At 41.2% G+C, this 26,412-nt stretch overlaps 1 protein-coding gene across 1 annotated transcript in view; it reads right to left on the minus strand.

The window, feature by feature from the left end:
- Positions 1 to 26,412, minus strand: part of LOC140953683 (uncharacterized) — a 45,708-nt gene that overhangs the window by 1,654 nt on the left and 17,642 nt on the right. The window contains exons 6-18 of the mRNA XM_073403093.1: positions 25,454 to 25,658; positions 22,570 to 22,708; positions 18,853 to 18,947; positions 16,600 to 16,830; positions 10,439 to 11,003; positions 8,703 to 8,929; positions 7,809 to 8,083; positions 6,371 to 6,932; positions 5,646 to 5,946; positions 4,738 to 5,082; positions 3,509 to 4,175; positions 2,533 to 2,904; positions 952 to 1,384 (exon numbers count right to left, since the gene is read on the minus strand). Coding sequence (XP_073259194.1) covers positions 952 to 1,384; positions 2,533 to 2,904; positions 3,509 to 4,175; positions 4,738 to 5,082; positions 5,646 to 5,946; positions 6,371 to 6,932; positions 7,809 to 8,083; positions 8,703 to 8,929; positions 10,439 to 11,003; positions 16,600 to 16,830; positions 18,853 to 18,947; positions 22,570 to 22,708; positions 25,454 to 25,658 — 4,417 coding nt within the window. The remainder of the gene's footprint in view (positions 1 to 951; positions 1,385 to 2,532; positions 2,905 to 3,508; positions 4,176 to 4,737; positions 5,083 to 5,645; positions 5,947 to 6,370; positions 6,933 to 7,808; positions 8,084 to 8,702; positions 8,930 to 10,438; positions 11,004 to 16,599; positions 16,831 to 18,852; positions 18,948 to 22,569; positions 22,709 to 25,453; positions 25,659 to 26,412) is intronic.

Below are 26,412 nucleotides of genomic sequence, written 5' to 3' on the forward strand. Positions count from 1 at the left end.
CGGATTATTCAAAGCTAGGTTAACGTAACCCAGGGCTAGTGTGAAATTTGAATTTAGATATGAAGCGTTAAAAAGAAAATTCAGTTTATTTCTTTTTGTCCACAGATTGGTAATTGGATGAACTATCCGAGAAGATGCTTTTGAAAAGAAAAAGATAAAGGAACCCGGATTAAAATGATATGCTTGGGAGACATTTGTTTCACATGTAGCTGTTATTGTGTTATACGCAAGTAACCTATTCCCAAAAGTTAAGTGTCATTGCGAATAAGGACGTGTAATTGGCGATATATACACCTGTTTCAATGAAGGTTGCTCCGGTGAAACATGACGCATGATGCGTGATCTACGTTTCATAGCCTGTGGTGCATTGTGGTAGATATTTTTCTGAGCGGGAAGTTTGTGCACGCCTGTGCTCGGCAGTCCATTTGGATATTCCAAGAGGAAAACAAGGTTTATTCCTCTGATCTGACCCGCAAAAATGCCGAAACTAAATGGCCCTCCAATGGAGGTCTTCCGATCCGAGTACGCGGAGCGGACATATTACAAACTAAGCTTGCTCGCATAATGCACTACAGGCTATACAACGTGGATTATGGATCATTCATCATGTTTCACGAGAGCAACTTTTATTGAGGTGTATATGTAAAACATGATCAAGACAGCCGTGACAGAGCCCCTTTAATGCACTTATGAGAAAACATTCAGTGCCGGATCCAGACCTTGAGATAAGGAGAAAAAGGGGGGGGGGGGGGGGGGGGTTGGGGCGGTCATCCAGACCCTTACAAAAGGTGGCGTTGGGGGGGGGGGGTCTCCAAAAATTTTTTTGTCGGCCCTTGGGGCCTCAGTTTGGTCTAAAAATAAGGGGGCGGGGGCCTCCCCTGGATCCGCCACTGACATTTTGCTATGACAGTGTTACCACCCACCCTTCCCTCGAGGGCGCACTTTACTCACCAACAGAGGCGCCAATGATGAGCGGTAGATGCATTTCCACCTTGGACCCAGTCTTCTTCTTATACAGCTTGCCAGTGTAGTAGTCAACCTGAAGCTCCGATGTAATCATCCCGCTTGGTACCCTGGACAGCACCTCATCCACGTAATGACCATCCACTACAGTGAAGTTATCGAGTAGAACACACACGACTCGAGTGGCATCGCCTAAGTCCTCTTTAACAACAGGTTGCATTTCATCCTCAAGTAAGCGCACCATAAACACATGCTTCACGTTTTGAGGCGTGGATTCCTTCTCATTAGTATGGCTCGCAGAAACCGATGACCGACTTGTGGGACGATCAGTTGTCGTAGAGGACCCGTTAACACCGTCTAGCACGTCCAAACGAGACTGAGCTAAAGCTGATCCATCTTCGGAAGCCGTCGCTGCGGCAACCTACGAGATATGGAAACTAGTCTTTCAGATAATAAATTGTGCCTTATTTTCCAAAGAGGGCAAAGCAAAAACGAGCGAAGGGGATTCACAAAATCGTTTCTCAATCCAAAACAATAAGCCTTCCATTACGATTTTCCGCGCGCTAGCGTGCTTTGCTCGTCGTCCTACCATCTACAAGAACAAAAGTATCAGATTAATCCGCGTATTCTACAATTAAGCGCGATCTTTGTTCATCGCAGGTTAAATTACAGCCATCATGCACTCACTTCATTTGCCGTGTTTATACAGCTGAACAGAAAAAGGCGATGAGAAACAAAGCTTCTCCGTCTAAGGACCCAAAAGAGTTACAAAGACCAGGAATAGGTAGATCAACTGAGACCAACATTTCAAATTTCTTCACGCCAAATAAGAAAAACGACATATGGTGCCAAATTACAAGACAATTCCAAGACAGTGCTGTCTAAACTACAAGTGTAACAGCCTCTTATGAGCTACCTAGTATCCGAAATCAGCTTTTGTTATCTAAACGCTGCACTAACAGCTGGAACCCGGGCTCGTTTCCAGTCTGCCTCAGCAAGTTCGGATGTGACGCTTGGACGCTTGTCCGGAGAATTTAATCTCGCGTTCGGTTCCAAGCCTCCGCAGCCCACTCACATGGCACGAAATGGCCTGGGGACGAGGTGGTTGTGTGGAACCTCTTGTGATTACCAATTTCAGCACTGAAGCACAAGCACCATCTCCGCGGTACGGCCAGTACCTTAACGCCTGCGCATAACCATATCACCCCGGCAGTGGCAGCCATGGATAGCTGTTTCGTCCTCATTAGAACTCATCAGCATGGCACAGCCCCAGGCGAGAGGTCTCACTTGCAAGCATCGACCCCGCCGTTTACTGCCGTGCGAGTGCAAAAGCACTCATTTAAGCGCCAGCTCCACCATACACAAGTGGTAGCTGTTGGTTAGGAACTACAAAACAGTTCTCCCACGGTATGAGGGCATATGGCGATGGGATCAGCTAAATTGACTTGTGTGCCCTGTAAGAGACCACCACACGTTGGTATTACTGTGGTCCATCACGGGAAGTTCGCTTACATCGTAAAACTTTTTGAAAGAATTAAATACCTACTCCTTCCAACATTTCTACTTTACCTCATCGTCGGATGGTTTCTCGTCAAAGTAAAGCTCCATCAACTTTTCCAGCCCGCGCTTTATGTCTCTCATCCGCACACGATCATGGAGTTCTTCAATAGTGTCATTTACAATCAGAGAAAACTTCCCTCTGGACATGTCCAAGCACAAGCCGTTTATATGGTGGCACAGCTCGTCACTTGTACACTGGCACGACTGCTTACAATGCAGACCATAATGCTGCAAGCCACAGTCATCAAAGCAGCGGTATCCTTGGTAACCAGGAGAGCATGAGCAGTTGCCATGTGCTTTTTGGCACGGACCGATCACATGACTTGAGCATACGGGGCATGGTTTCTGGCAGTTCTTTCCGTAAAAGCCGTCTTCACAAGGCTGTTGATAAAGAATGCAATGGGGAAAGCGATAAGCTCTTCCACGTTAAAGGTAAACTGTGTTGTTTAGTTTATTACGAGTGCAGAACTTAAACAAAACATTTTGATGGGAAAACCGGAAATTTCGAATGAACAATCAAAAATGGTTCGCGCCATTCCATTTAGGAAGCTTCAGAAAATATGGGCTGTGTTTTGAGACGATGCAATTTTTTTTTACCCTTTTCAGTCTATTCAGCTGATTTTAAAATACTTTGTAACGGGTCGCACTCCAACCACCTCAAATTCTTTATATGTTTATGTACAAGATTTCCATCTGGATGGATTGTGCAATTGGTAAGTAGTCACTGTTTCCAGTTTGCGTTTCGTTCCATTTAACTGCATACGGCAGACGAATAACTTAACAACACAATTATCCACTGCGAGGTAGAGCCGCTTCTCAACTGAACTAAGTTCATATAGACCTTAAATAAAAATTTCTCCAGGCCCAGGAACGCTAATTTGGTGCTTTTGCCTAATTTTTCAAAAAGATAAAGACTTGGTTGAATGAGAGAGTTATTTCATCAGAGCTTAAAGCATATGCGCTGTTTGTGGTACATGACACTGACCTCGTCACATCTGGGTCCTTTGAAACCAAGAAAACAAAGACATTCGCCAGTTTTAGGATCGCAGTTCGGGCTGTTCCTGAGGTTACAATCGCAAATATTTGTGCAGTTTACTCCATACCTTCCACTGCGGCATTCATTTTCACAATATTTACTAAAGAAACCAGGGGCACAATAACACTGTCCATCAAAACGACTGCACTTCGCACCATTCCGACAAAGGCATTTACGTGAGCAGTTCACACCAAACCTGCCTTCGGCGCAGGTAGTCTCGCAACTTTGACCTTTGAATCCGGCCGTGCACGCGCATGTGCCTTTCACGTGATCACACACAGCACCATTCTGGCAAGTGCAATTTCCATTGCAGTCGCGTCCGTAGGATCCCTCAGGACACACACTTTCGCAGTCAACTCCTCTGTATCCGTCCCTGCAGTAACATGTGCCATCAACCCTGTCACATGAATGGGTGTTGGACCAAATACATTGGCAGGTGTTATTGCAGTTGGCACCGTAGCGATCCTTGGGACACGGCAAATGACACGCTGCGCCGTAGTAACCGGGCTTGCAGGTGCAGGACCCATCTGTAATACTGCAGGAATGGCTGTTTTGACACTGGCAACGCTGACTGCAGTTTTTACCATAGAAACCCTCACGGCACTGCTCCTCGCACCTGTTAAGTTAAAGCAGAGAGGCGTTATTAGCGAGCTTAAGCAAAGACGGTTATGAGCTACACTCGTCAGCCGGAGGTGGACTTCCTGCGTTATTGGGCGATGCTTTTGCCCAAATTTTTGGGCAAATCTTCTCAGTAAGAGTAAAGAAACTCAGCAATACAAAGTTGGTAGCGTCAGGGCATATTAAAAGAGAAAATGCCTCACTTCCACTTGACGAGCGTGGCTCAAAAACGCTTAAGCTCCCTAATTTATAAACGCTTATTCGTGAGGTTTGCTGAGTGGTCTTTGTGGGAAGAGGGGAATTATTGAGGAATCCAGGATTCTGGACTGTTAGTGTGTGACTCTCTACTCATTTTCAGGTCACGCAAACAGAAAAAAATGTTCATTTTTAGAACTTAAAATACATTTATCGAAAACAAATTACAGTGCTCATTAGCTTCCAATTGAAAGTTTACACATAAGATCTCCCCGTACTTTCTCGGTGTTGCGCACTGTCTCAGTCTCCCACAGCCTCAGTCGCGTGGACGTAGCCTCGCTTCTAAAAACAGAGCAAGATCTTACCTGTAACCGTGATACCCCAGACTGCAGTTACATTCGCCAGTCACAGAATTACATAATGAAGCACTCCCGGTCCCATTTACACTACACTGACACTTGGAAGCACAGAGCATCCCATAATACCCGGCAGGGCATCTCTCCGTACAGTTAACCCCAGACCATCCAGGAGTGCATGTACACGAGCCATCCACGTGATTGCATGACGCACTGTTCATGCAGTTGCACCTCTGTGAGCAGTTTGCTCCGTACCATCCATCCGCACAGGCTTCTTGGCAGTTTGGACCTTGGAATCCACGTGGACAGGAACAGCTTCCGGTAACTGGATCACATGATCCGGGACAAATGCACCTGATTAAGAAACAGTAATTTAGGCTTGTGTTAACAGATTGGCTCTTTCATTAAATAAAATCCTGTTGCTTTGGATTTTGAAACCATTTTTATCAAGAACTGATAATATGGTTCTTGGCGTGTGTGTAGCAAGCCGATTCCGCATACTTTAGACTACGGCGTATCACGTGTCTCATCGTTCTCGTAGAAATCTTTCAAGTCAGAAGAAGGAGCGAGGACATTCAGTGTCAAAAGTTCGTTCGGTAAAAGCAAAGCACTCGACTACGTGGCCAGGGATTGCTAGCAAACTTTCTTTGTCGTAAGACCTGATGCGCACTCCAGCTACCATGCACTAAAGGTACGTTACCTCTTAAGGTAACGAGGCGCATCTCGCGTTAACTCAATGTCATGGTAGGTTTACAGTAATTCTCCTGCGAGAATAGCATCAAAATTCTATCACGTTCGAAATTAACGGCAACCTCGCAGCCACATATTGCCAAGAAATTGCCGCTAGTTTACACGCCTGATTTGAAATCAAACCAAAGATCGCCTGTGTAAGCGGGCCTTTAATAAAGAACACTAACCTTTGAGAACAATTCGCCCCAAATACTCCGGGAATAACCCGCACTTGGCGACAAGACCCCTGACACGTTTTACCAGTCCATCCAGCAGGGCAGACACACTGGTCTGTCATGTAGTCACACCTAGCTCCATTGGCACACTGACACCTCTCACTGCAGCCAGCTCCACCTGAACACAGCCTATCGCATAGGTAGCCATGGTAACCAGATGGGCATGCACAGAGCCCATTCATGGGATCACAGGTTCCACGAACACAGGGACATGTCTGGGTACAGTTATGGCCAAATGATCCTTTAGGACAGGCTGCCAACACATCATATTAAACGTTATGGTTACAAACTGATAAATTGCTCATGAAGGACTTTACAAATGTGTTACAGGACTTTGTGAGAATTATCTGGTTTTAATCAGCGACGCCGGCTATTTAAAAGGAGTTTAGCCAGTGTTAACAAAACCACGTTGTAAGCCATTTTCGCCCGACGCTTTTACCTAAATACCCTTTATCGTGAACGGTTTCATGAAAACAAAATGTAGACTAGAAAAGCTTTTATCTTCTTAAAATAAATCACGCGAGCACCAAATGGAAATTATTTCTTTGTGCCTCCGTTTGGGCTTGCGTTTAGCGCTTGTGCTTGCGCTTTGTGCTCACCTCGCAAACAGAAAACCATCCTAAATTAACTGCAATTATTGCTACCATTTTTTCCTTCTGTTCAGCAATTATAGTTACCTTCATTACATCGCGCTCCAGTCCAGCCCAGTTTACACAGACACTGCCCAGTCACGTGGTGACACGTTTCCCCGTTTGCACAATCACATTTCTGTTGACACTTGTCACCATAGTAACCCACACTGCAGGCCTCTAGACAAGAGCTTCCCTGGTAACCAGGAAAACATAGACATTTTCCGGAGACTTGATCACATGATCCGTTTCCATGGAAACATGGTGGACACGGCTGACCACAGTTGGAACACACTTGATCGCAACGTTGACCCTTCCAGCCTCGATCGCAAGTGCAGTTTCCAGATACCGGGTTACAACCTCCATGGTCACATGAGCAAGATTGTGAGCAGTTTAAGCCCCATTTTCCGGCTGGGCAGGGAACGTCGCAATGTCGCCCTGTAAAACCAGACTTGCACGTGCAGACGCCAGTGACTGGATCACAGCCTGTAGATTGGGAGGAGGTGCATCCACACTTAAAAGCACACTTCTGACCATAGTAGCCCTGTGGACACGAGTGTTCACATTTGGGACCCTTGTACCCAGGTACACAGTGACAAGTGCCGTTAACCTGTTGAACGAAAGTGATCGCTAACGGTCAATATAAACGAAAACAATTGTATATAAACGGGTGTGCAAGTCCGTGGTTTTATTTTTATTTTCCTTTAGTTATCGTGCATAGCTGTGTTACTAAGAAGTGTCGAGGTGTGAAAGACGTTCAGTGTAATATAAGATTACTTTTTCCACGACATCTGCTGTCTCCGCAAAATCGAACATGTCAGTTGAACAGCTAAATAAAGACTCTGTGGTCCTCACTTCCAAAATTGTTTAACCAGTTTAATCGGGCGATGGGCTTTTTTAAAAAGAACGCAAGGCTTGTGCAGACAGTCCAATGAGCAACTCGCACACCCGAGCAGATACACGGGGCAGATGACCTGCGCGGGAAAAATGCTATCTAGAAAGTGCATTTGGTACACCAATCGCTTCAGTTTTACTTTCATAATTTAAGGAATACGTAGAGCTACTGCTAGATTTCCATCCAAATATAAATCGCTGCGATGTAAGCCACAGTAGTTGGGTAACTATTTATCGGGGCTATCACTAGGATTTCGATTTGCTAGCCAAATGCATAGGTGGGAAACTGAGTAGCTAAAAAGTTCGGATGAATTTAGGTTTCTGGGAAATTGCCCACCTACCCCTCCCCTAACCCGACATTTTGCCCTAAGAGAGAAGCAAGTGTTAATGTTGACTTAGGGGAGGGAGAGGTGGAGGTGGGTAGTTTCCCAGAAACCTAAATTTTATGTTCTATTTTCTCTTTATTTCCTCCTAAAGTAGTCGGGGGTCGTGCTCATAGTAGCCAGGGGAAATCCCGACCCCGGGCCCTCAGTGACAGCCCCTGATTCGTAATAAGCAATTACATGCCATTCAGAATTGTAGCTTGGCAGACCTGATTGCAGATTCCATTGTGTTGACATAGGCAGACATTCTGACAATTACTTCCCCACGAGGTATCATTACAAGGCTTGGAGCAGTCGCTACCAGTCCAGCCTGGAGAGCACTGACAGCCATCAGCAGTTCGGCAAGTACATTGACCATTTACAGAGTTACACAGCGCACCGTTCAGACACGAACAAGTCATGGAGCAGTTCTGGCCCCAGAAGCCCTGAGAACAAGGCTTGTCACAGAACTGGCCAAAGAAACCACTCCGGCAGATACAGGATCCTGTAAATGGATATCAAAACCCCAGCATCTACATACAAATTCTCCAAACTGATCTCTATACATTTCCTTAAAGAATTAGTTAAGAAAATTTGTTAAAAGATCAAGGCATTTTTACTTAGGTGATCATTTTATTAATTCTCATAACTTATCTGTTGACTATGTATGGATATTGTTAGGAGAAAATTGATCTTGGTCACTATTGGGACTTTAGGGGTTAACTGGCACTTTTATTAGACGGACACCTCGGTAAAACGGACACTAGAGTTGGTCCCTGCCTTTCTTTAATCCATTTTACTCCCGACAGACGGACATTCAGTGTGGGTAGACTTAGGTGGATTAGGGTGGATTTCCACTGTCGCAAATTTCTTACGAGCGTGCGCACGCAAATTCTGCGCGCGTAAATAAAATACAGGCAAAGTATGGAAAGTCGTGCCTAAACGTAAAAGTGAAACCTCGTGGCACTTTTACGTTTAAGTGCGGCGTTTCATACACTGTCTCCATTTTGTTTACGGACGTGAAAATTTAATACGCGGGAGTGGAAATCAACCCTGAGAGAGGGTTGACTACTTGTAAGTATTCAAACACATGAATATCACAGGTACGTGTACATAAAACTGACCTGTCTTGCGATCACACGCTCCTCCATTTCGACATTCGCACTTACGAAGACAGTTGACCCCGTATGATCCCCCAGGGCAGGGTCGATTGCAGAGCACTCCTGCCCATCCTGGTTGGGTACAGTTGCAGGTACCATCTATTCTGGAACATGTTGCATTGTTCTGGCACTTGCAATCGTAACTGCAGTTGACGCCATACGTTCCCGATGGACAAGGATATTGACATTCACTGTGCAAATGAGAAAACGTTATTAATACCTTTCTAGGGGTATATTAGCGGAATGGTAATGGTCCTCCGACCCGTGAGAAGGGAGACCAGTATCAAACTTTTTCTTTACCGTTCCACTACTGAATCAAACAGAAAGGTCATGAGAATAAAGAAATGATAAACTAAAAAGCTCTTGATCGCATCAGTAACATAAAACAATGTATAGAGATTAGTTTGGGGAATATGCATACCGTAAATGATCCACTTGACACTCGCTGCGTTAACCCTTTCACTGCCAGAGTATTTGATGGAGATTTGTAAGGTGACTTTAACTTTTGAGTCTGTGGTCGAAATCCTTTGATGTGACCATTCAAATGAAAGCTCTCTACCTGTACTTACACATGGTGCTATTTGTTTTTCAAAATTTTACAAAACGAAATTTGGAAATCTGGTCGAAATTTGCCTTTGGCTACATTTGGCAGTGAAAGGGTTAATTTAATATTGGAGGTCCAAGAGGGGACCTTTACTAAATAGGAGGCGTTTAGAAATCCACATCGCTCTTTCAAATTTCACCTTCGAGGTCAGAATCCTTGTTCAGGGTCATTGCGTTGTTATCATCAGTCTGTTCTTATTTTGAACTTGACATTGAACAAGACGCAATGCGCAAACATTTGTTAATCAAGCAAGAAGCTGAATAAATTAAATCATGTTGCTCCTTTTTGCTAATTCCAAGTATTTTGGAGTAACTTTCACGGAGGGCGTCTATTATATAGAAACTTAACATCGTAAAGGGGTATTTATTAGGTAACAAGCGTTGAAATAAGAACGGGTGTCAATTAGATCATTTACGGTAGTGCTATTGGGGCCTAGAGGGTCATTACATCCGACTGCTGATCCCGGACATCATGGGAGGGCTCGTTTATCGATTGTCTCACGAAAGTCACTGTGATATTTTGAGCACTAACTATTGATATCCATCAGGCGTTGATGTCGCTGTGTATGAGAAAACCTCCACTCGGTTAGCAGTTCAGTTGGGAACATTTAATTACATTGATTAGAAACTGTGGCTGTCAAATATCCAATTAATAATGGTAATTGATCTGAATGGAGTGTAATTTGGTCTGAAATCATATGCACGAGTCCGATTTGATATCCTACGTGTATTTAACAATTATTCCTCGAGCCCAAATGGGCTCTGAGTCAATAGCCCATGAGGCTGAAGGCCGAATGGGCTATTGACTCAGAGCCCATGAGGGCGAGAGGAATAATTGTTTTAGTAAAATCCAACTAGCTGGTCAAAAATATCGAGACAAAACAACTTTAGCTGGTTAAAGCTAGACTAATCCTTTTTTGGCCGCCAAAAAGCAGGCGCTTTCGCTACTAGTGGGCTATAACATATAGCCTAGTAGCAGCCCAACCAATCAGAACGCAGCATTGATAATAGACCACTAGTTGGATTTTACTAAAAATGGGTAACTGTGACATGTGACATGTATAAGGCATCTTTCGAAGAAAAGTCTTTGAACTTACTCTCCGTGATATCCTGGCAAGCAAATGCAGTTCCCTGTAAATCTGTTACAAAACAAGGCCGACTTCTGACAAGAACAGTTCTGGGAGCAGCTGACACCCCATGTATTCAATGGGCAGGGCTTATCGCACACGTCTCCAGTCCACCCTGCGGTACAGTTACACGACCCTAGTTTAGGATCACATGATGCACTGTTCTTGCACTGACATCTCTGCGCACAGTTGTAACCAAAATAGCCAGGACTGCAGACCTTTTCGCAGCTTTCCCCATAATAACCTCGCCTGCAATGGCAATGACCCGTGGCTACATCACAGCTGCCATGCTCCGTGCAATTACATTTATAAGAGCAATTGAAACCATAGTAACCTGATTTACAAGGATGTTGGCAGGTATTGCCATAGTAGCCAAACAGACAATTGCAATTAAATGTGCCGTTTGCCTCAGAGCAGTTGCCGCCATTCAGACAAGGGTTGGATGAGCAACCATAATGTTCACAACTGGGGCCATGATATCCATGGTAACACTGACAAGATTCACCAGAGACGTTCAGTATGTTGTTGCTATAATCTGTGACAAGGGAGAAAATATATAAAAATATACAAAATATTACTGGTTATTACCACAGGTTAGGGAGATAGATCGAGACTGCTGGCGAGATCGACGCAAGCGCGCTTGCTCAGCTCTATCTACATTATCATTACCACCTTTACTTTTATCCTGCTTCTATTAATAACGTCACAGATTGTTTCATCATCATCATCATCATTATAATCATCATCATCATCATCATCATCATCACGGGCCTATTATAATAATTCTTTTAATAATTATGCCGGTGATCAACGTAAGACCTGGAAGACCATCAATGAATTGACTTCCCGCAAATCTAATAAAACAATAATAAATGAAATACAATATCAGGGACTAAAATCGAGCCATTGGATTAGATAGTATATCAGCTAAATTATTAAGGGAGTGCCCTGATCTAATTGCCGAGTCTCTTACTTTAATATTTAATCAATCACTGTTGACAGGAATTTTTCCCGATGAGTGGAAGTCGGCTAGGGTTACTCCTTTGTATAAAAATTCTGGTAAACGAAATGATCCCACCAATTATCGACCAACATCGGTGATCCCAGTCGTGGCCAAAGTATTTGAACGGGTTGTCTACGACCAGTTGTATCACTATCTTACTGAGAATCGTATTCTATCTCCTTACCAATCTGGTTTTCGTTCTTTACATTCTACTGTAACCGCATTACTCGAAGCTACCGATAGCTGGGCAGTGAACGTTGATCGTGGCCTTGTCAATGCCGTTGTCTTCTTAGACTTAAAATTAAGAAATGGTAAACGTGCAACGTGCAACCATGGAGTTATGGATGCACGCGGGAGGTTGCTAAGCACGAAAGAAGCGTAAGAGTCGCACGAGGCGATACTCTAGCTTCTTGAGTGCTTAGCAAACCTCCCAAGTGCATCCATAACTCCATGGTTGCACAGCTGCAACGTTTACCATTTCTTTTATAACATAATCAAAAGAGAAAAACATTATTTTCCATTTGCCTTCAGTTGAGTCATCGGTTCTAGTTCATGTATGCTGCCATCTGCCCGCGCGTAAACAAATCACGTTCTATGTTTTTCAAAAACTTGCCTTTGAGTTTTTCTTTCGCTGAATCAACCGTTCTCCGTCTTCAGGTAAATTGCACCAACGTTTTTCGTTGTTATTCTGAATGGCATCTGTCTACTTGCTCTTAATATTAGGGTAAAAACTTTGAGGGAAAACTATAGCTGCAACTATAAACAAAAAGACTCTAAAAACTAAGCTAAAACTAAATAAATGAAATAATTATCAAGCTTATTTATGTGACAATTTTTGACATAAACGTAAAGTAGAAATGAGAAAATTTGACCGTAATTCCTTAAGGATAAAAGGTAACACTAATTTCAAAAAGAAATTAACTAGCTTTGTATCGAAATCTGTCTGGGGAAATCCAGCTATGAAAGTCAAAGTTGCAACTGAAATTCGCCAACACACAGCCGGCGCTGAAGCTGTTGTTTTTAGACCGTTCTCTGAACGACTGTTATGAATGAACACTGAGGAACAAAATAATACACACAGAATTTATTTTTTGAAAAATTTATTTGAAAACCCAAATGTTTCTGTACTCAAATGAAATTCGCTTATTCCAGCGTAATGTGCCCGTTTAAACTCAACTAAAATTTTTAATCGATGCAATGAAAACTTCACAACAAAGCTGTCTAGAATTTGAGCGTGTTTCCTAAAATATTTGCTTGAATTTAGCATCAGCTTGATAAAAAAGTCAGTAACACAATGCTAATTGATAAATTTACATTTCAAATAGAGTTCTCTTCTATAAAAAACACACAAAATGTACCTCAAATCTTCGCTCGCTCGATTTTCCTTCAGCCGATTCTAGCGCGAGGAAAACAGTGATTCATTCATCCAGGGCAAATTTCTCGCTTGATCTTTTGTCTTTTTTTCCTTCAAAACGACAGCTTAGTATTTTCTTCAACTTCCACTTTTCATCTGTGCATTTCATTGGTGTATTTTACCGTCAGGAGAGGAGATTTGTTGAATTTGCCTAAATTTTACCGCGCTAGCTCAGTTTCTTGGCGTGCACCCACGGGCAAATGGTAGTGGCTGACTGACCAATCAGAGCGCGCGATTTACTTGTGTTATGTTATAAAAGGCTTTCGACACAGTTGATCATCATATCTTATTAACGAAATTACAATATTATGGATTACGCGGTTCCTGTCACGAATGGTTTACTTCGTATTTAAACAATCGTACCCAAAATTGCCAAATTAATTGCTCAATGACAAACCCAAAATTAGTTACATGTGGTGTTCCCCAAGGAACAATTCTTGGACCTTTATTGTTTTTACTGTATATTAATGACCTACCTAATTGCTTGCATTTTTCACAACCTAGAATGTATGCCGATGACAGCAGCCTAACCTATGCCAGCGCAGATTTAAAACTCATAAATGACTGCGTTAACGACGATTTAAACAAGGTGTATATATGGCTATCGGCTAACAAACTGACCCTTTACTTGACTAAAACTGAGTTTATGTTAGTTGGGTCGAGGCAGAAGCTATCAAAGCTATCTGAAACTCCTTCTTTTATGATAAACGACCATCCCGTGATGCAAGTGTCAACGGCAAAATCTCTTGGAGTGCATATTGACCAAAACTTAAGCTGGGAAGGCCACATACAGAGTATTTGTAAAAAGATTGCTTCTGCTTTGGGTGCAATTAAAAGAATACGACATCTTATTCCTTTTAATGTATTAATTAATGTTTACGACAGTTTAATTCAACCGCATTTTGATTACTGTAATGTCGTATGGAGCAACTGCGGCATTTGTCTTTCCGATCAGCTGCAGAGGTTCCAAAATCGTGCAGCCCGTATTCTAATATCCGCTAATTCTGATTGTAATGTGGACGACTTGTTCCTGGCACTGGGTTGGCGTAAGCTTAAACACCAAAGACAAGTATCGACGGCTATTATGATGTATAAAACTGTACATGGGATGACTGCCGACTATCTAACATCTAAATTTGTATCTCGTGACGAAATAACTTCTTATCGATTGAGGAATACTGAAAATAAATTAGTCCTTCCGCTGCCCCGTACCAATTATTTAAAGAAAAGTTTCTCCTATAGCGGAGCTAAGCTGTGGAACAGCCTATCCCATGATTTAAGATCTGCAGATTCTTTACATGATTTTAAACGCAAACTGTGTCGCAACAGTTTTGAATGAGATCATACATTAATACAGTTTTACACGGCATCCTTGAAAAGCAGCTTTTAATTGTAAATAGCTAGGTAGTTAAAATTTTATGAATATATTTTTAATTAGAGTTAGTTTAGTTAGGTATAATAGATCTTAGATTTTTTTTTTTTTGTACATGCTGAAGGAATTTTAACCGTGTTTAAATAAAGTTATCTATCTATCTATCTACCATCATTATCATCAAAATTAACCCTTTCTCTCTTTCAAAGGTTTTAAAGTTATGATTAAGTCCTCAGCTTCTATGTTCGCAAGGCTTAAATCAACTTTCGCAGCTTAGAAGGAGTAAAAACGATCAGTAATATTTGGTTTGTTGGCTCTGCAGTTACGCTTCAATCAGAATGACTACAGGTCGAGCACGGTTCTTTAATCAAAAGTGATCATATATGCAAATTCCCATTAAGTTGGCGGCAAATCTTTAGAAAGCTTCTTTGATTTACATCAAGGATGGAATTTCTTAGGATAGAAACTTCTTACGATTGCGGTGTCATTAAATAATATCGATGAAGGACTACAATGTCTGTAGAAGGCTTTCTTTCTATTAAGCCACCATCGGTAGCTGGTTGAGAATTGATGCTTGTTTGAGCCAAACGACCACATAGTTTTTAGTACGGAACCTGAAGCTTTCTGTGGAGTAGGCAAAGTGCCACTGATCTCAAATTATATTTTTCTTTTGTAAAAACTAATTTTCATAGACCTTACCATTCCCTGGTAAAAGGAAAATAAACTTGAACCAAGGTAAATTTTGACCTGATGCATAACAAGTATTGTGTTCATTTTTTTTTGCCTTGGTTATGCAATGCTCCAGCTGGCAATTTGGCCATAATAATTAAAAATAGTAAATTAACTTCCATCTCCTGTTTTAAAGAGATTTATATTTCACTGAATGTAAAGTATTTGAACCTTTCTTCAGAGGTTAGCTGACTTGCAATGAATTCCCTTTTCTTTTTGTGCTTAACTGATCAGGCCATTTAATATCTTTGGCACCAGTTTTATAGCTCTTCATCTGCCTTTTGCTGGCTTTTTCTTTGTTTGTTTTCTTTTGACTTGGGCTTGTTCTTAGCTAATCTAGGTCCCAAATATAACTTAATAGAGATAACAGTATTTTATTATTGAATCTATAAGCTGCCACATGGCCCCGGTATGCAATTTCCCAGGGAGACACAGCTAGCTTTAATCTCTTACAACTTTCTTTCATTTACACAATTTACACCAGAAACACTAAAATCTGTGAACCTTTGGTTACCTCTTGTTTTTGTTTTCTACTAATCTCCGCACCATTTCATCATATTGCCCATATTTCACTTTCCTCATTTAGTCTGGGGAGGGGAGGAGGGCGGTTGTCATTTTTCCTTTTGGTCAAGAGGGGGTATGTGACTGTCACCCCATCTTTTTATTGACGTTTTTCATTGTCCTATATATGGCTGTCAATTGTGCCAAGTTTGAAAAAAATCTGGGTACCACATCCTTTTCAAAGGGAATTACCTTAAATAAACTTTCTGGCAAATAGATAGGTTATCACGTTTCAAACGTAACTCCACGGTTCATTTATTACAGTGTATAAACTTAACGACTAGAACTCCCCGGTCGCAGTACTGTACTGTAACGGTCTTTTTTAAGCGCCCCTTCAATTTATTTTGAAACCACTGAGCATTTTCATCTAAATCTTAAGGTCCTCATCAGTGAGCAAGGATCTGTCGTTTAGTACGCGGCCTCCTGTGAGGGAGGTTTCGAATTCGATTCCCACTGTCAGCCTCAGGTCTGTCAGTTTAAATATTATTACTAGTTACCGAGTCCACGAAACATAATGACCTTTACCTTGTGAGTTAACTGGGACATCACATTTGTTTGCCCAAAACTTAAAAGGAACAACATTTTGAAATAAACATGTACATGCAGACATTCTGTCCCGAAACTTCCGGAAAAATCTAAGAATTTGCAAAAATTGTTCATCTAATGAGGTCGAAAATGAGGTTCACTTTCTACTTCACTGTAATTCTTATTCGTGTATACGGAAAACGTTTTTTAATTATATAATCTCGAAATATGCTATCTTTAATACTCTAAATGAACAAGATAAAATATTATTCCTTTGTAATAAAGTAGACCCTTATATTTGTAAAAAATTAGGTTATTTTGTTTTCGAATCTTTCAAGAAAAGGAAACAAAAGTCAAGATATTGTAACTAATTATTATTGACTATTTATTTTGCAATTTCATTGCTGTATTTTTCTACTATTATCCTTTATTCACTTTTATTCTATTTTTTGTTTTTTGTAATGCCAGTATGTAAAAGGGAATGCAAACCAATATTGTTGTTGTTGTTGTTGTCTTCATGTACGTACCCTGACTTGGAACTGTAGTACACTCGGCATTCTGACCGCAGTTTCTATCCCCAACACAAGATGAGCTTGCTGCATCCACAGGGCCACTGGAAGCACACATTTCACTGCCCAAATAAAATCCATACAGCTCTGCACGTAAGCAAATCCAGTTTTCCCATTCCGTTGGGTAGATTCTTATCCCACGAACCGGAGCAGCAAACATCAAAGTATGATTTTGTATAGTTGAGCCATCTAGTGTATGAAAGTTCAAAGTACAGTTAGGCCCGGTTTAGACGCCGAACTTTTCATGAGCCGAACCTAATACATTGAATTAAGTACATGAAAAGTTCGGCGTCTGAGTCAATTAGGAACGCCTGTTTCAATTTGGAACGGCTCAGCCATTCTTTTTGCCTAGCCCGGCCGGGAATTTCGCCTTTGGAGCGACTTTGAAACGACTTTGATTCAGATGCCGAACTTTTCATTCACTGAACCAAATGCATAAATTATTACAACGTATTTTAATAAGTCTACCTGGAGTTGTGAAAACCGGGTTAGCAAACATTTTGTAATTTTTCTCAACTTCTCCTGTCTAATAGCTTGTTTACTGTGTTGTTTGGCTATGTTTTTTCGCTGGTTTTGTGGTTAGGGATTTTTGTAGAAGGTGGATGTTGACAGAATTATCTTAACCCCCCCCCCCAATTTTTTTTTGTCCCTACCCACAATTGTCTCTTTAATACAAGTGACAGTTATTTGAAATCAGTGCGCGCCTGAAGCTGGTTTCGGTGCCGTTTAGCAGTTTACTTTTAGACATTGGTCACCTTGAGGAAAGTTTCCCGGAGAGCATCACGAAAAGCTCTGAGATGGGACAAAGTTATTACGATTCGCAGCGTCTGCATCGTCCAATATCGTACTTTATTTTTTTCTAAGCTTACGAGCGGGCGGAATCCTCCAAATCCTGCAATCTGATTGGTTCCGAGAGCGGGCAGTTGTTTACGATCTTGCCCGCTAACCCGGGCGGAATCGTTGGCAGCTTTATTCACAAGTGTGTTTGTTTGTTTATCCCAAATGGACGCTGTTTCCAATAAATCCCATGATTTTTCCATCATCTTTCGTAATCGAGAAATGACGTTTGTTACTTCAGCATCTGCTCGGTATCTAGCCTGCTCCAGGCTCCAAAATAATAGCACAGTCGTGCAGTAAAAAGTGATGTAAAAAACGCACGTCTTTTCGCGACATCCCTACTATCTGAGGGCCTGGCACAGGCTACTCGGTAACTTTCGCAACTTCTTAGATTCAGACACCACTTTCCACAAATATCGTTTAAGCGAAACTGAATGAGTGAGAAACAACATATGAAAAACAAAATTCGCTTTGATTTTCGAGCCAAACTGAAAGCATTTGTTCCGCGGGGAGCATGAAACTTGACACGCGCAGAAATACACCCTGAGTTGTGAAGAACTTGTGGATCGTCTCTCTTTGACAATAATATTTTAGACTGTCAGTCGAGAAATGGCCTTACCGTCTTTGAATTTATCCATCCCTAGGCATAATTAGCCGGATTTTCTGCGTAAAACGAATCCCTTCTGATATTCACGAATTGAAAACGATACATCAAGATAAAAGGTTATTAAAAACAAAAAACAAGCAAAATGACTATATGTGTTATATTACAGGTCAAACTTGATTTCAGGTTAATTTTGATATGACCTAATGGGTTAACTTTCAGTTTCAATTGTCTCCGAGCCCTAGAAGACAAAGGAAATTGAGAATCAACCTAGGTTAAAAAATTTTACGTGACCTGAAATCAAATTTGACCTGTAACATGTACATCATACCTTTCCCTACGCATGTAAAGTAACTAAAACCAGCAAAGGTTAATGATGTGCGGGATAATTTCACATACAGTAAAAAACCCGCCACTAAGAACCTGCATTTTCCCAACTTAGCCTAAACGGTTCTAACATAAATGGTTATTAGCACAACCTTAGGCTATTTTGGTTCTCAAATAAGTTCTTATTTTCTGAATAAGAAAAAAATACATTGTAGCTTAGAGCATTAAGTGGTATTTACCTTATTCCTTATCTTATTTGCCAATCGTACAGAATTTTTTTGTAGACTTTAGAAAATAGGAACCTTTACCAAATCTTAGGCTAAACAGGTTCTTGTATAGAGTGAGCCTAACAGGTAAATTTTAGCCTAGCCAGTTCTTAATAAACAGGTTCTTAGTTGCGGGTAAGCGTATGTTTTACAGGTGGCTGTATTACCAAGTTGTACCTCTATTAGCTTCAAATTTGCGTCGACCTTTTGCACCTTTAGTGTCCCTGTACCAGGTGTATTTTTCACCATCTAAAGAGATCTTCATCCTGAAACTACAGAAAATACAGTAGTGCTCAAAAGTAGGTTACCAACCTCTCTTCCTGGGCAAGACGAGAGCCTCATCTCAAACATGAGTCTGTGATGAGCGCCACGTCTAGAGAAAAAAAAAGTGGGGACGTTAATTAACATCAGAAGACGGCGACGGCGGCGAAACGTCGCTGAAAAAAGTGAATTTGCGTTCTTTAAGTCTTCATCGCGATTACTCCAAGTCACTAATTTTTCTTTGTCAAATGTATCATAACCATTTGCTCAAAATGTGAAACGACCGGTTTGCTCATGCAAAAGTTATGGTAAACAACCAAGACCTCTAAAGAGTAGGTTTCGTGCGCTTCAAGCATCTCAGGGCTTATTTCAAATAAGTAGCAATTAGCTGCTAAGGGGCGCTGTTTATATGGAGGGGGGAAGATCAAAGTAAAAGCAAGATTCTATAAGGCGGGACAACTTTTCGTCGGATTTACATGTAGAAATTTCGGTCAGTGTGGTGCCCATGTAAAGAAGGAATTAAAGATGGCGGGCGACAAAAACAAAAATGTAATTTGGGTTCTTCTGTTCTCTTTACTAAGCGTTAATAACTAACCCGGCAGGATTTAAACGCGGCAGGATTAGCTCAGTCAGTAGAGCGCTTGACTGCGGAGAGGGAGGTCCTGGGTTCGATTCCCGGGGCCGGACCATTACTCAGGGTCTTAAAATAACTGAGAAATGAACAGGGTGTCCAGTGCCATGGATGCTCAAAAAAAAAAAGGAAAATAGGAAACTCAGGAAACTTTGTATTAAAAAATAGGAGAAAAATAGGAAAATCAATAGTACTTTCGTCCACAAAGATAGTCTCCCTGCACCCCATCAGGGTTGTAATAAAGGCTACGAGTCTTTTCAGTCGTTCGCAGGATTTAGATCAACTTCGCAGCTTAGAAGGAGTGATCAATATTTAAACGTTTAGTTTATTGGCTCAGTTACTCTGTAATCAGAATGATATGCTTGATTACAGGTCGAGCGTGGTTCTATAATCAAACGTGATCATATGTAAATTCCATTCGAGTTAATTGGCGGCAAATCTTTGAAAAACTTCGAAGAATGAAATTTTTAGCATAGAAATTTCTTATGATTGCGTTGTTATCGAAGGATATCGAACTAGGACTAAAAAGCCTTATGGAAAGCTTTCCGTCCATTAATCTGCAATCGGTAGCTGGTTGAAAATATGCTTGTTTGAATCAAAAGACCGCATAGTTTTACATGTAATTACAGAACCAGGCTTTCCGCGGTGTACGCAAAATGACACTAATCTATTTGGTTTCAGAATGTAAGTGTGTCATGGTTAACTTCTAAGAAGAACGTAACACTCTGCTTAGCTATGACTGCGAGACCGGTTTTGCAATCAAAATATTAGATCCTTCGTCAGTTGCTTAGGAATAGCTGTTAACAAGGGCTCACCAAGAGAGCTAGTGCCGTAAACTAAACTTGAGTCTGTTCTTTTCATGTAGCATCCAGAATCCAGCTAGTGATTGGTTTTTTAAACAAGAAGTTGATTGGATGATTTATCTGACCTGTGTTGTGAGAGGACAACTGGATCTTGTTTTCAGTTTCAAAGATGAACATAAAAGCGAGCAAGACTTCAAAATAAAATATAACATGTCCAAATACTGAAATGCAGTTTCAGTGGGCTATGCACAATATTATTCGACAGTCATGAGAAGTACAATGTATACGTAAATTTTCGTACGCAAATGAGTTCTAGCCAATCAGAGGAGCGAACGATGGTTTTCACACGTGAAAAAATGATACGTCCAATCAGAATCGCGAAAGATGTTTTTTCACGTGTGAGAAAAATGATACGCCCAATCAGAAGCCACAGAGGTGTTTGAGTTTCGCACCAAAATTCCCGCCTTTTATTGCGGCTTGCAGCGCCGCTTCGCACACATTCAACGAGAAAAATTTTACTCAGAGTTTTTCTCGCTAAAAAAGTGAAAAACATTTCGAAAATGGAGTGGAATAGTTTCGTTTGTTTCACTGTCGATAAAGAAAACGGTAGAGAGGCGGCGAAACAACAGCGGAAAGGGATAAACAGAACGAGACGTAAGCTTTTGTTGTGCTTTTTGTCGGAGCTACTTTGCCTTTCCTTTAAGCTTAAGCTTATATTGAAACCGGACATTTTACTTAAATTCACTCATTTTCAATTGTGTATTGAGAAGAAACAGTTAAGATTACTTATAGTTCTTGGATTACATCATATCCTCACCGTCATTTCTGTTTTTAACAAACGTTTTTACTAAAAAGCTGATACTTCGTTTTCGTTGTCATTTTGCGGGAAGTGTGTAGCGGCAAATTTTAGCATTTTTGAAAGATTTAAAATAAAAAGGCCGCCAAAATGATGAATGTCTCGGTATGTATATAATAAACACAAAACCACATGGAAAGTGCTTTGTACTGTATTTACGCACTCGTTGTTGTTGTATCAGAAATCGTACTCGTTCGCTGCTCTCACTCGTTCGATTTCTGATACGTGAACAACTCGTGCGTAAATACCGTACGCCAGCACTTTCCAAGAAGTATTTTCTATACATGCAATACATGTAGGTGCACTAGAAAATCATACAAAAAGTAACAACATAACAAAGTCGTTAACAGAACTCAAAAAGGCAATAGAGGTCATGGAAAGAACAAATGTAACTATTACTTTTGGTAATATTAGAACATCAACTTGCTTTATGATAAATCTCACTCTAAAACACATACAACTATAATTTCATTTTCAATTTTGTTACAAATTTTGGCTTCACAAGCTAAAAAATAAGAAAAATAGGAGGTGTGACTCAGATGACCACGTAAAATGGTGGTCCCGTCTCCAGTAGGAGACGTAAAAATAGTGTCCCCAATTATTACTTTCGTGCTAAATACAACAGAATTATCACAATAATCATAACTGTAACAAAATTGCCAAATCTGATTGGCTCTCAACTGCCCTGATTTCAGCCTTAATTGGACAGTTTACTAGAACAGTACGCGTCATGCCTAAGTAATTGGACAGTACGCGCCATCACGCGCGCGCTTAAATGGCTTTTTTTTCACTGCTAGCAAAACAAAATTTCGAATTTCTTGTGTTTTGGTTTAAAAAATAGCCTATTGTATCAGAAATTTTGCTAAAGTTATGACTAATTGGTAACAGAACTTCGTGTCGTCTAATTCAGTCTGTAATCACACTCGTGATTAAACAAATTGGACTCCCGCTACGCGGTCGTCCGATTTTGTTAATCACTCGTATGATTACAGACCGAATTGGACTCCACTCAGTCCTGTTACCATTACTAATCAGCACGTGGTAACGCCAGTCGAAATCACCGGGGTTTGAACGACCCACCGCCATTTTTGTCTGGTTTGTCCCTAGTACTAGGATCTTTCTAGCGAAAGTAGTTTACATGGTGCTAGGATCTTCCTAGTGCTAGGATATTCCTACCTCAGCTAAGAAGATCATAGTGCTAAGAAGATCCTAACGCTAGGGAACAGTGCAACCCTTGTTTGTGAACTGAATACAGAAAACATATGGCGCTAAGTTGATCCGCCTTCTAGGATTTTCCTGGTGCTAAGATCTCCCTCCCTCCATGTAAACCGCCCTTAGGTTACCTTTTGATCCAGTAGTTGTTTTGACTTAGCAGAATATCTCGGCCACCTTGCACTGATATACGTGAAACAAGAGCCAGCTGTGGCAGCTTAACCTGGAAGTACACGAACCCTGGATTTTGGTCTGTGGAACACCAAGCATCTAAAATGATTTAAACGAAGGTTACAATTGAGATTAAAGATAACAGCAGCCATACAGACTGTTAAAGGTCAGTTACTGACATCAACAGTTCATCAAAAATGGTCACATCATTTTATGTGCGCAAACACTACGATCGATACAGACCACGCAGGCGCCGTCGCAGTTGTCCCTTTCGTAAACGGTCGCTGCCATTTTTAAGACACTTAGAAAATTTTTTGACCTGTCATTGAGAGCGTTTCTATTAAAAAGAAAGAAAATCGCGTTGTTATCACTTTTTTTTTACTCCGATGATGCCATTCGAATCATCACAGCATAACAGAGCTGATATCTCAACAACATTATTTGTATCAAAATCTTGATATTTTCACAAAAGGGAATTTTTGCCCGGCTATAGGCGAATCTTTACTGCCGTCATTGTTTACATTTTTGCTCATTAGCATTCGAGTTAACTTATGAAAGACGTCATCGTATGCACGAAGTAAATTCAAAAGTTGCAAGAGTTGGCCAATTTGAGCAATTTGTGCAATTTTCAGCTCTTTGCAAGCAATAACAAAGGAAATAGCAGCCATTGTAAACTGCGAAATTGCTGGGTGGCAAAAACGTTTATAATGAGCCCATACATCTTGTATCCGAAACTATTTTACATTAGTATAATTGCATTTGATGATTATCGAAAATAGAGCGCTATGATTGGCTAGGAGCTTCGCTTCATCCCGCTATAATCACAGCGCGGTGATTATAAAATGGCAGCCAGATTTGTTGATGTTTCGGAGTCAGATATTGATCGATAATTTTATTTTCTCGAATAATCATTAATGTAATTATGCTAAAACAATTACTCGCCTCAAGCGACGTGAAAATCGGCGAATAGTCACCTCGACTTCTCGGTGACTATTCGCTGATATTCACGTCGCCTACGGCGACTAATTGTTAATTATCAGGCTCAAATTTTCACAGACAACTGAAATTGTTATACTCATTCCATATTTATATATCAATGAGAAGACAGTTTATTTCAATAAGCTTGATAAGAGAATGAAAGGCATATGCTGATGAGGCTAAAGATGTGAACAAAGATTCGCCTATTCGCAAAGAGGTCCACTTAACAAAACCATAAGAGAAAAGTAATAATACCGCCAGTTTTCTGTTATGATAGCACAGGGCTGTCATTAAGGGCGTGGCTGAAGATTTTCCTCAGTTATTCCCCCGCTACGTTCATAGGAAACAAACAGAAAATAGGACTATTGGAATCTTCTAGCTGTTAATTACTGCGCCTTTTGATTAAATAGTACCAGGGGCCCGTTTCTCGAAAGTCCCGTTAACTTAACGGACCCGAAATCAAATATTCAAATCGAAATATAAAGAATAAGAGCGCGGGTCCTGGCTAGCAAACTACCGCATTTTGTTTCATTAACTGACAGTTTTGTCGTGTTAGATGCAAAACTATTGAAACCTCGATCTTTAATGTAATCGGAGACAGCTTACCGGGCCCGTTAATTATCGGGACTTTCGAGAAACGGGCCCCAGGCCACTTGAAATCTTAGTGACAGCCCTGATAGCATAAACTGAATATACCTGACTGAAAAAGGTCGCTTAAAAAGTAGAAACCATGAATGATGAGGCTTCAAGGACTTATGGGAATACCTTTTTTAACAGAGGAAATTCAATTTTTTTTTACCCCAAAGAGCTCACATTATTCTGATTATCATGAGCTTCTCTTGCAGATGCAAATTTTAGAAGTACTTTGTTTCTGAACTCATTCCAAAAAAACTTTTCAAGTGTACGTTTGCGATGTGGTTACGCTCTATAACGAGCACCGAAGAAACAGGTGATTCTGTTGACTTTTGCGCCGATCAAATTGAAACTTCAACAAACCCCCTGCCCCTCCTTCCGGGGCAAACCCAGGGCATTGGACCGTCACTTGTGCCAGGGGAGTGGGTAATTTAAACCAGAAATGTCAAGTTTAACATCTTTGGACAATCCGGGACTGACGACGTGGTTCGATAGATGCCATCTCTCTCATAGTAACCTGCGCAGCTGGCGGAATTGTTTTTGCGTGTGGGAGTTTGGCGGCGAACCCGCCATTCTCGTAGCCTGTAAACAGACCCCCACCCCTCCCCTCCTCCTGAGGGGAGGGGTGGGGGTCTGTACACAAGATACCATTCTCGTGGCTTTGCCACGGGAAGCGAGCGCCGCGGCTATGCAGGCTATTCTCATTGTGAGATGGAGGAGTTTAAGATAAAGGAACACCTTTTTGAAGCGAATGGCTTGTTCGGCAAAGACTTAAAAGACTACATTTTAAAGGCTACAAGTATGCGTTTTTTACGGTATTATGTATGAAAACGAGATCTAGTGTTGTAGTTCAATTGCCGATCAACATCATGTGAAGTCCGGAAAATTCACTCAAGTCTATTTTTCGAATTCACAATCTGCAAAGCAATTCGTCTTTGAGAGGGGCATTCAACTACTACATTGGGCTAATGTAACGACGCGAGTAGCTTGTGATAATGTAAGCTCTTTTGGGTCATGTCCACACGAGTCCGGAGATTTTTAACACCGCATGTTCTTTACCCGAATTCGCATGGACGGGTCTTAAACCGGTTTAGGTGACCGGATTTGGATATCCGGATTCATGTGGACGTAGCCTTGTAAGAAATTTGAATTTGCAATGCTAATAAACTTCAGCCCACCCAAAAAATCCATAAGACCTCATCGTTCAATCAGGTGTTTAAGTAAGGATCCAACCTTTAGCATGAATTCGACCAAATCTTGCTGGTGGATGAGAGGAAGGATGGCCATATAGAAAGCTGTCTGGAATATACCGACTCTGCATTCCTAAGTCAGTCCACACAGATATGGTGACTGGTACAACAGCAAGCTTTAGGAGGCGGAAGCCTTTTTCTACTTGACGTAAGGATATTGTGTGGATACCAGGATTCAGAGTAAACGTCTGAAAATCGCATGAGGGAGTGGTGTTAAGTATTGATCAATCTAGTCTGCGAGCAGGCTCTCCATTTGGGTGAGTCGCGAGAAGTCATGCGAGAGCAGCAGGCGAAAGTAGACGCGAGTGCGAGGGGTGGCCCTCGCGGATTCGTCGCTCGCTCGCCATAAACGGAGAGCTTGCTAGCAGGCTATGATCAATCAATATTTATTAACTGCAAAAATGAAAGCCAATTGGCTGATCAGTGATTATCTAGTACTTACAAAATAAGGGGGCTCAAGGCCGAGGGTGAAACCTATCTATGAATAAATTCATAGGCAAACGTTTGCTTGCGCTACATATTTTAAAAAGCTTATATCTCAGCTGTTTTAGAGGCAATTAAGATAAAATTTTACAGAGACATTGTGGAATGATGGAAGTTTAGGAGGAGTGTTTTGGAAAATTTGACCGGACAAAATGTCATCTAGGCCAGACAACGACCAGGCGTTATTTTGAACCCTGGCTTGACTGTAGTCATGCATGATGACAAACCATGAAAATGCAGTGCACATGCACGGAGGAAAAGCGCTCCATATACAGTAAGATCAGATAAGAAACCTTTAGGTTCGAGGATGAGAACGACAACGAGTACGAGATTTTCAACTGAAAGTATTTTTCGCGTATTCTAAAAAAATAGACACCCTAGAAAGCTTCATTGCATTTTTTCCACCAGCAAAGTTAGCACTGTTATCTTTACTGAAGCAGGGTTAATCCCTCTCCCGAT

This window comes from Porites lutea, chromosome 1, assembly GCF_958299795.1.
Source record: "Porites lutea chromosome 1, jaPorLute2.1, whole genome shotgun sequence".
NCBI classification, from domain to species: domain Eukaryota; kingdom Metazoa; phylum Cnidaria; class Anthozoa; order Scleractinia; family Poritidae; genus Porites; species Porites lutea.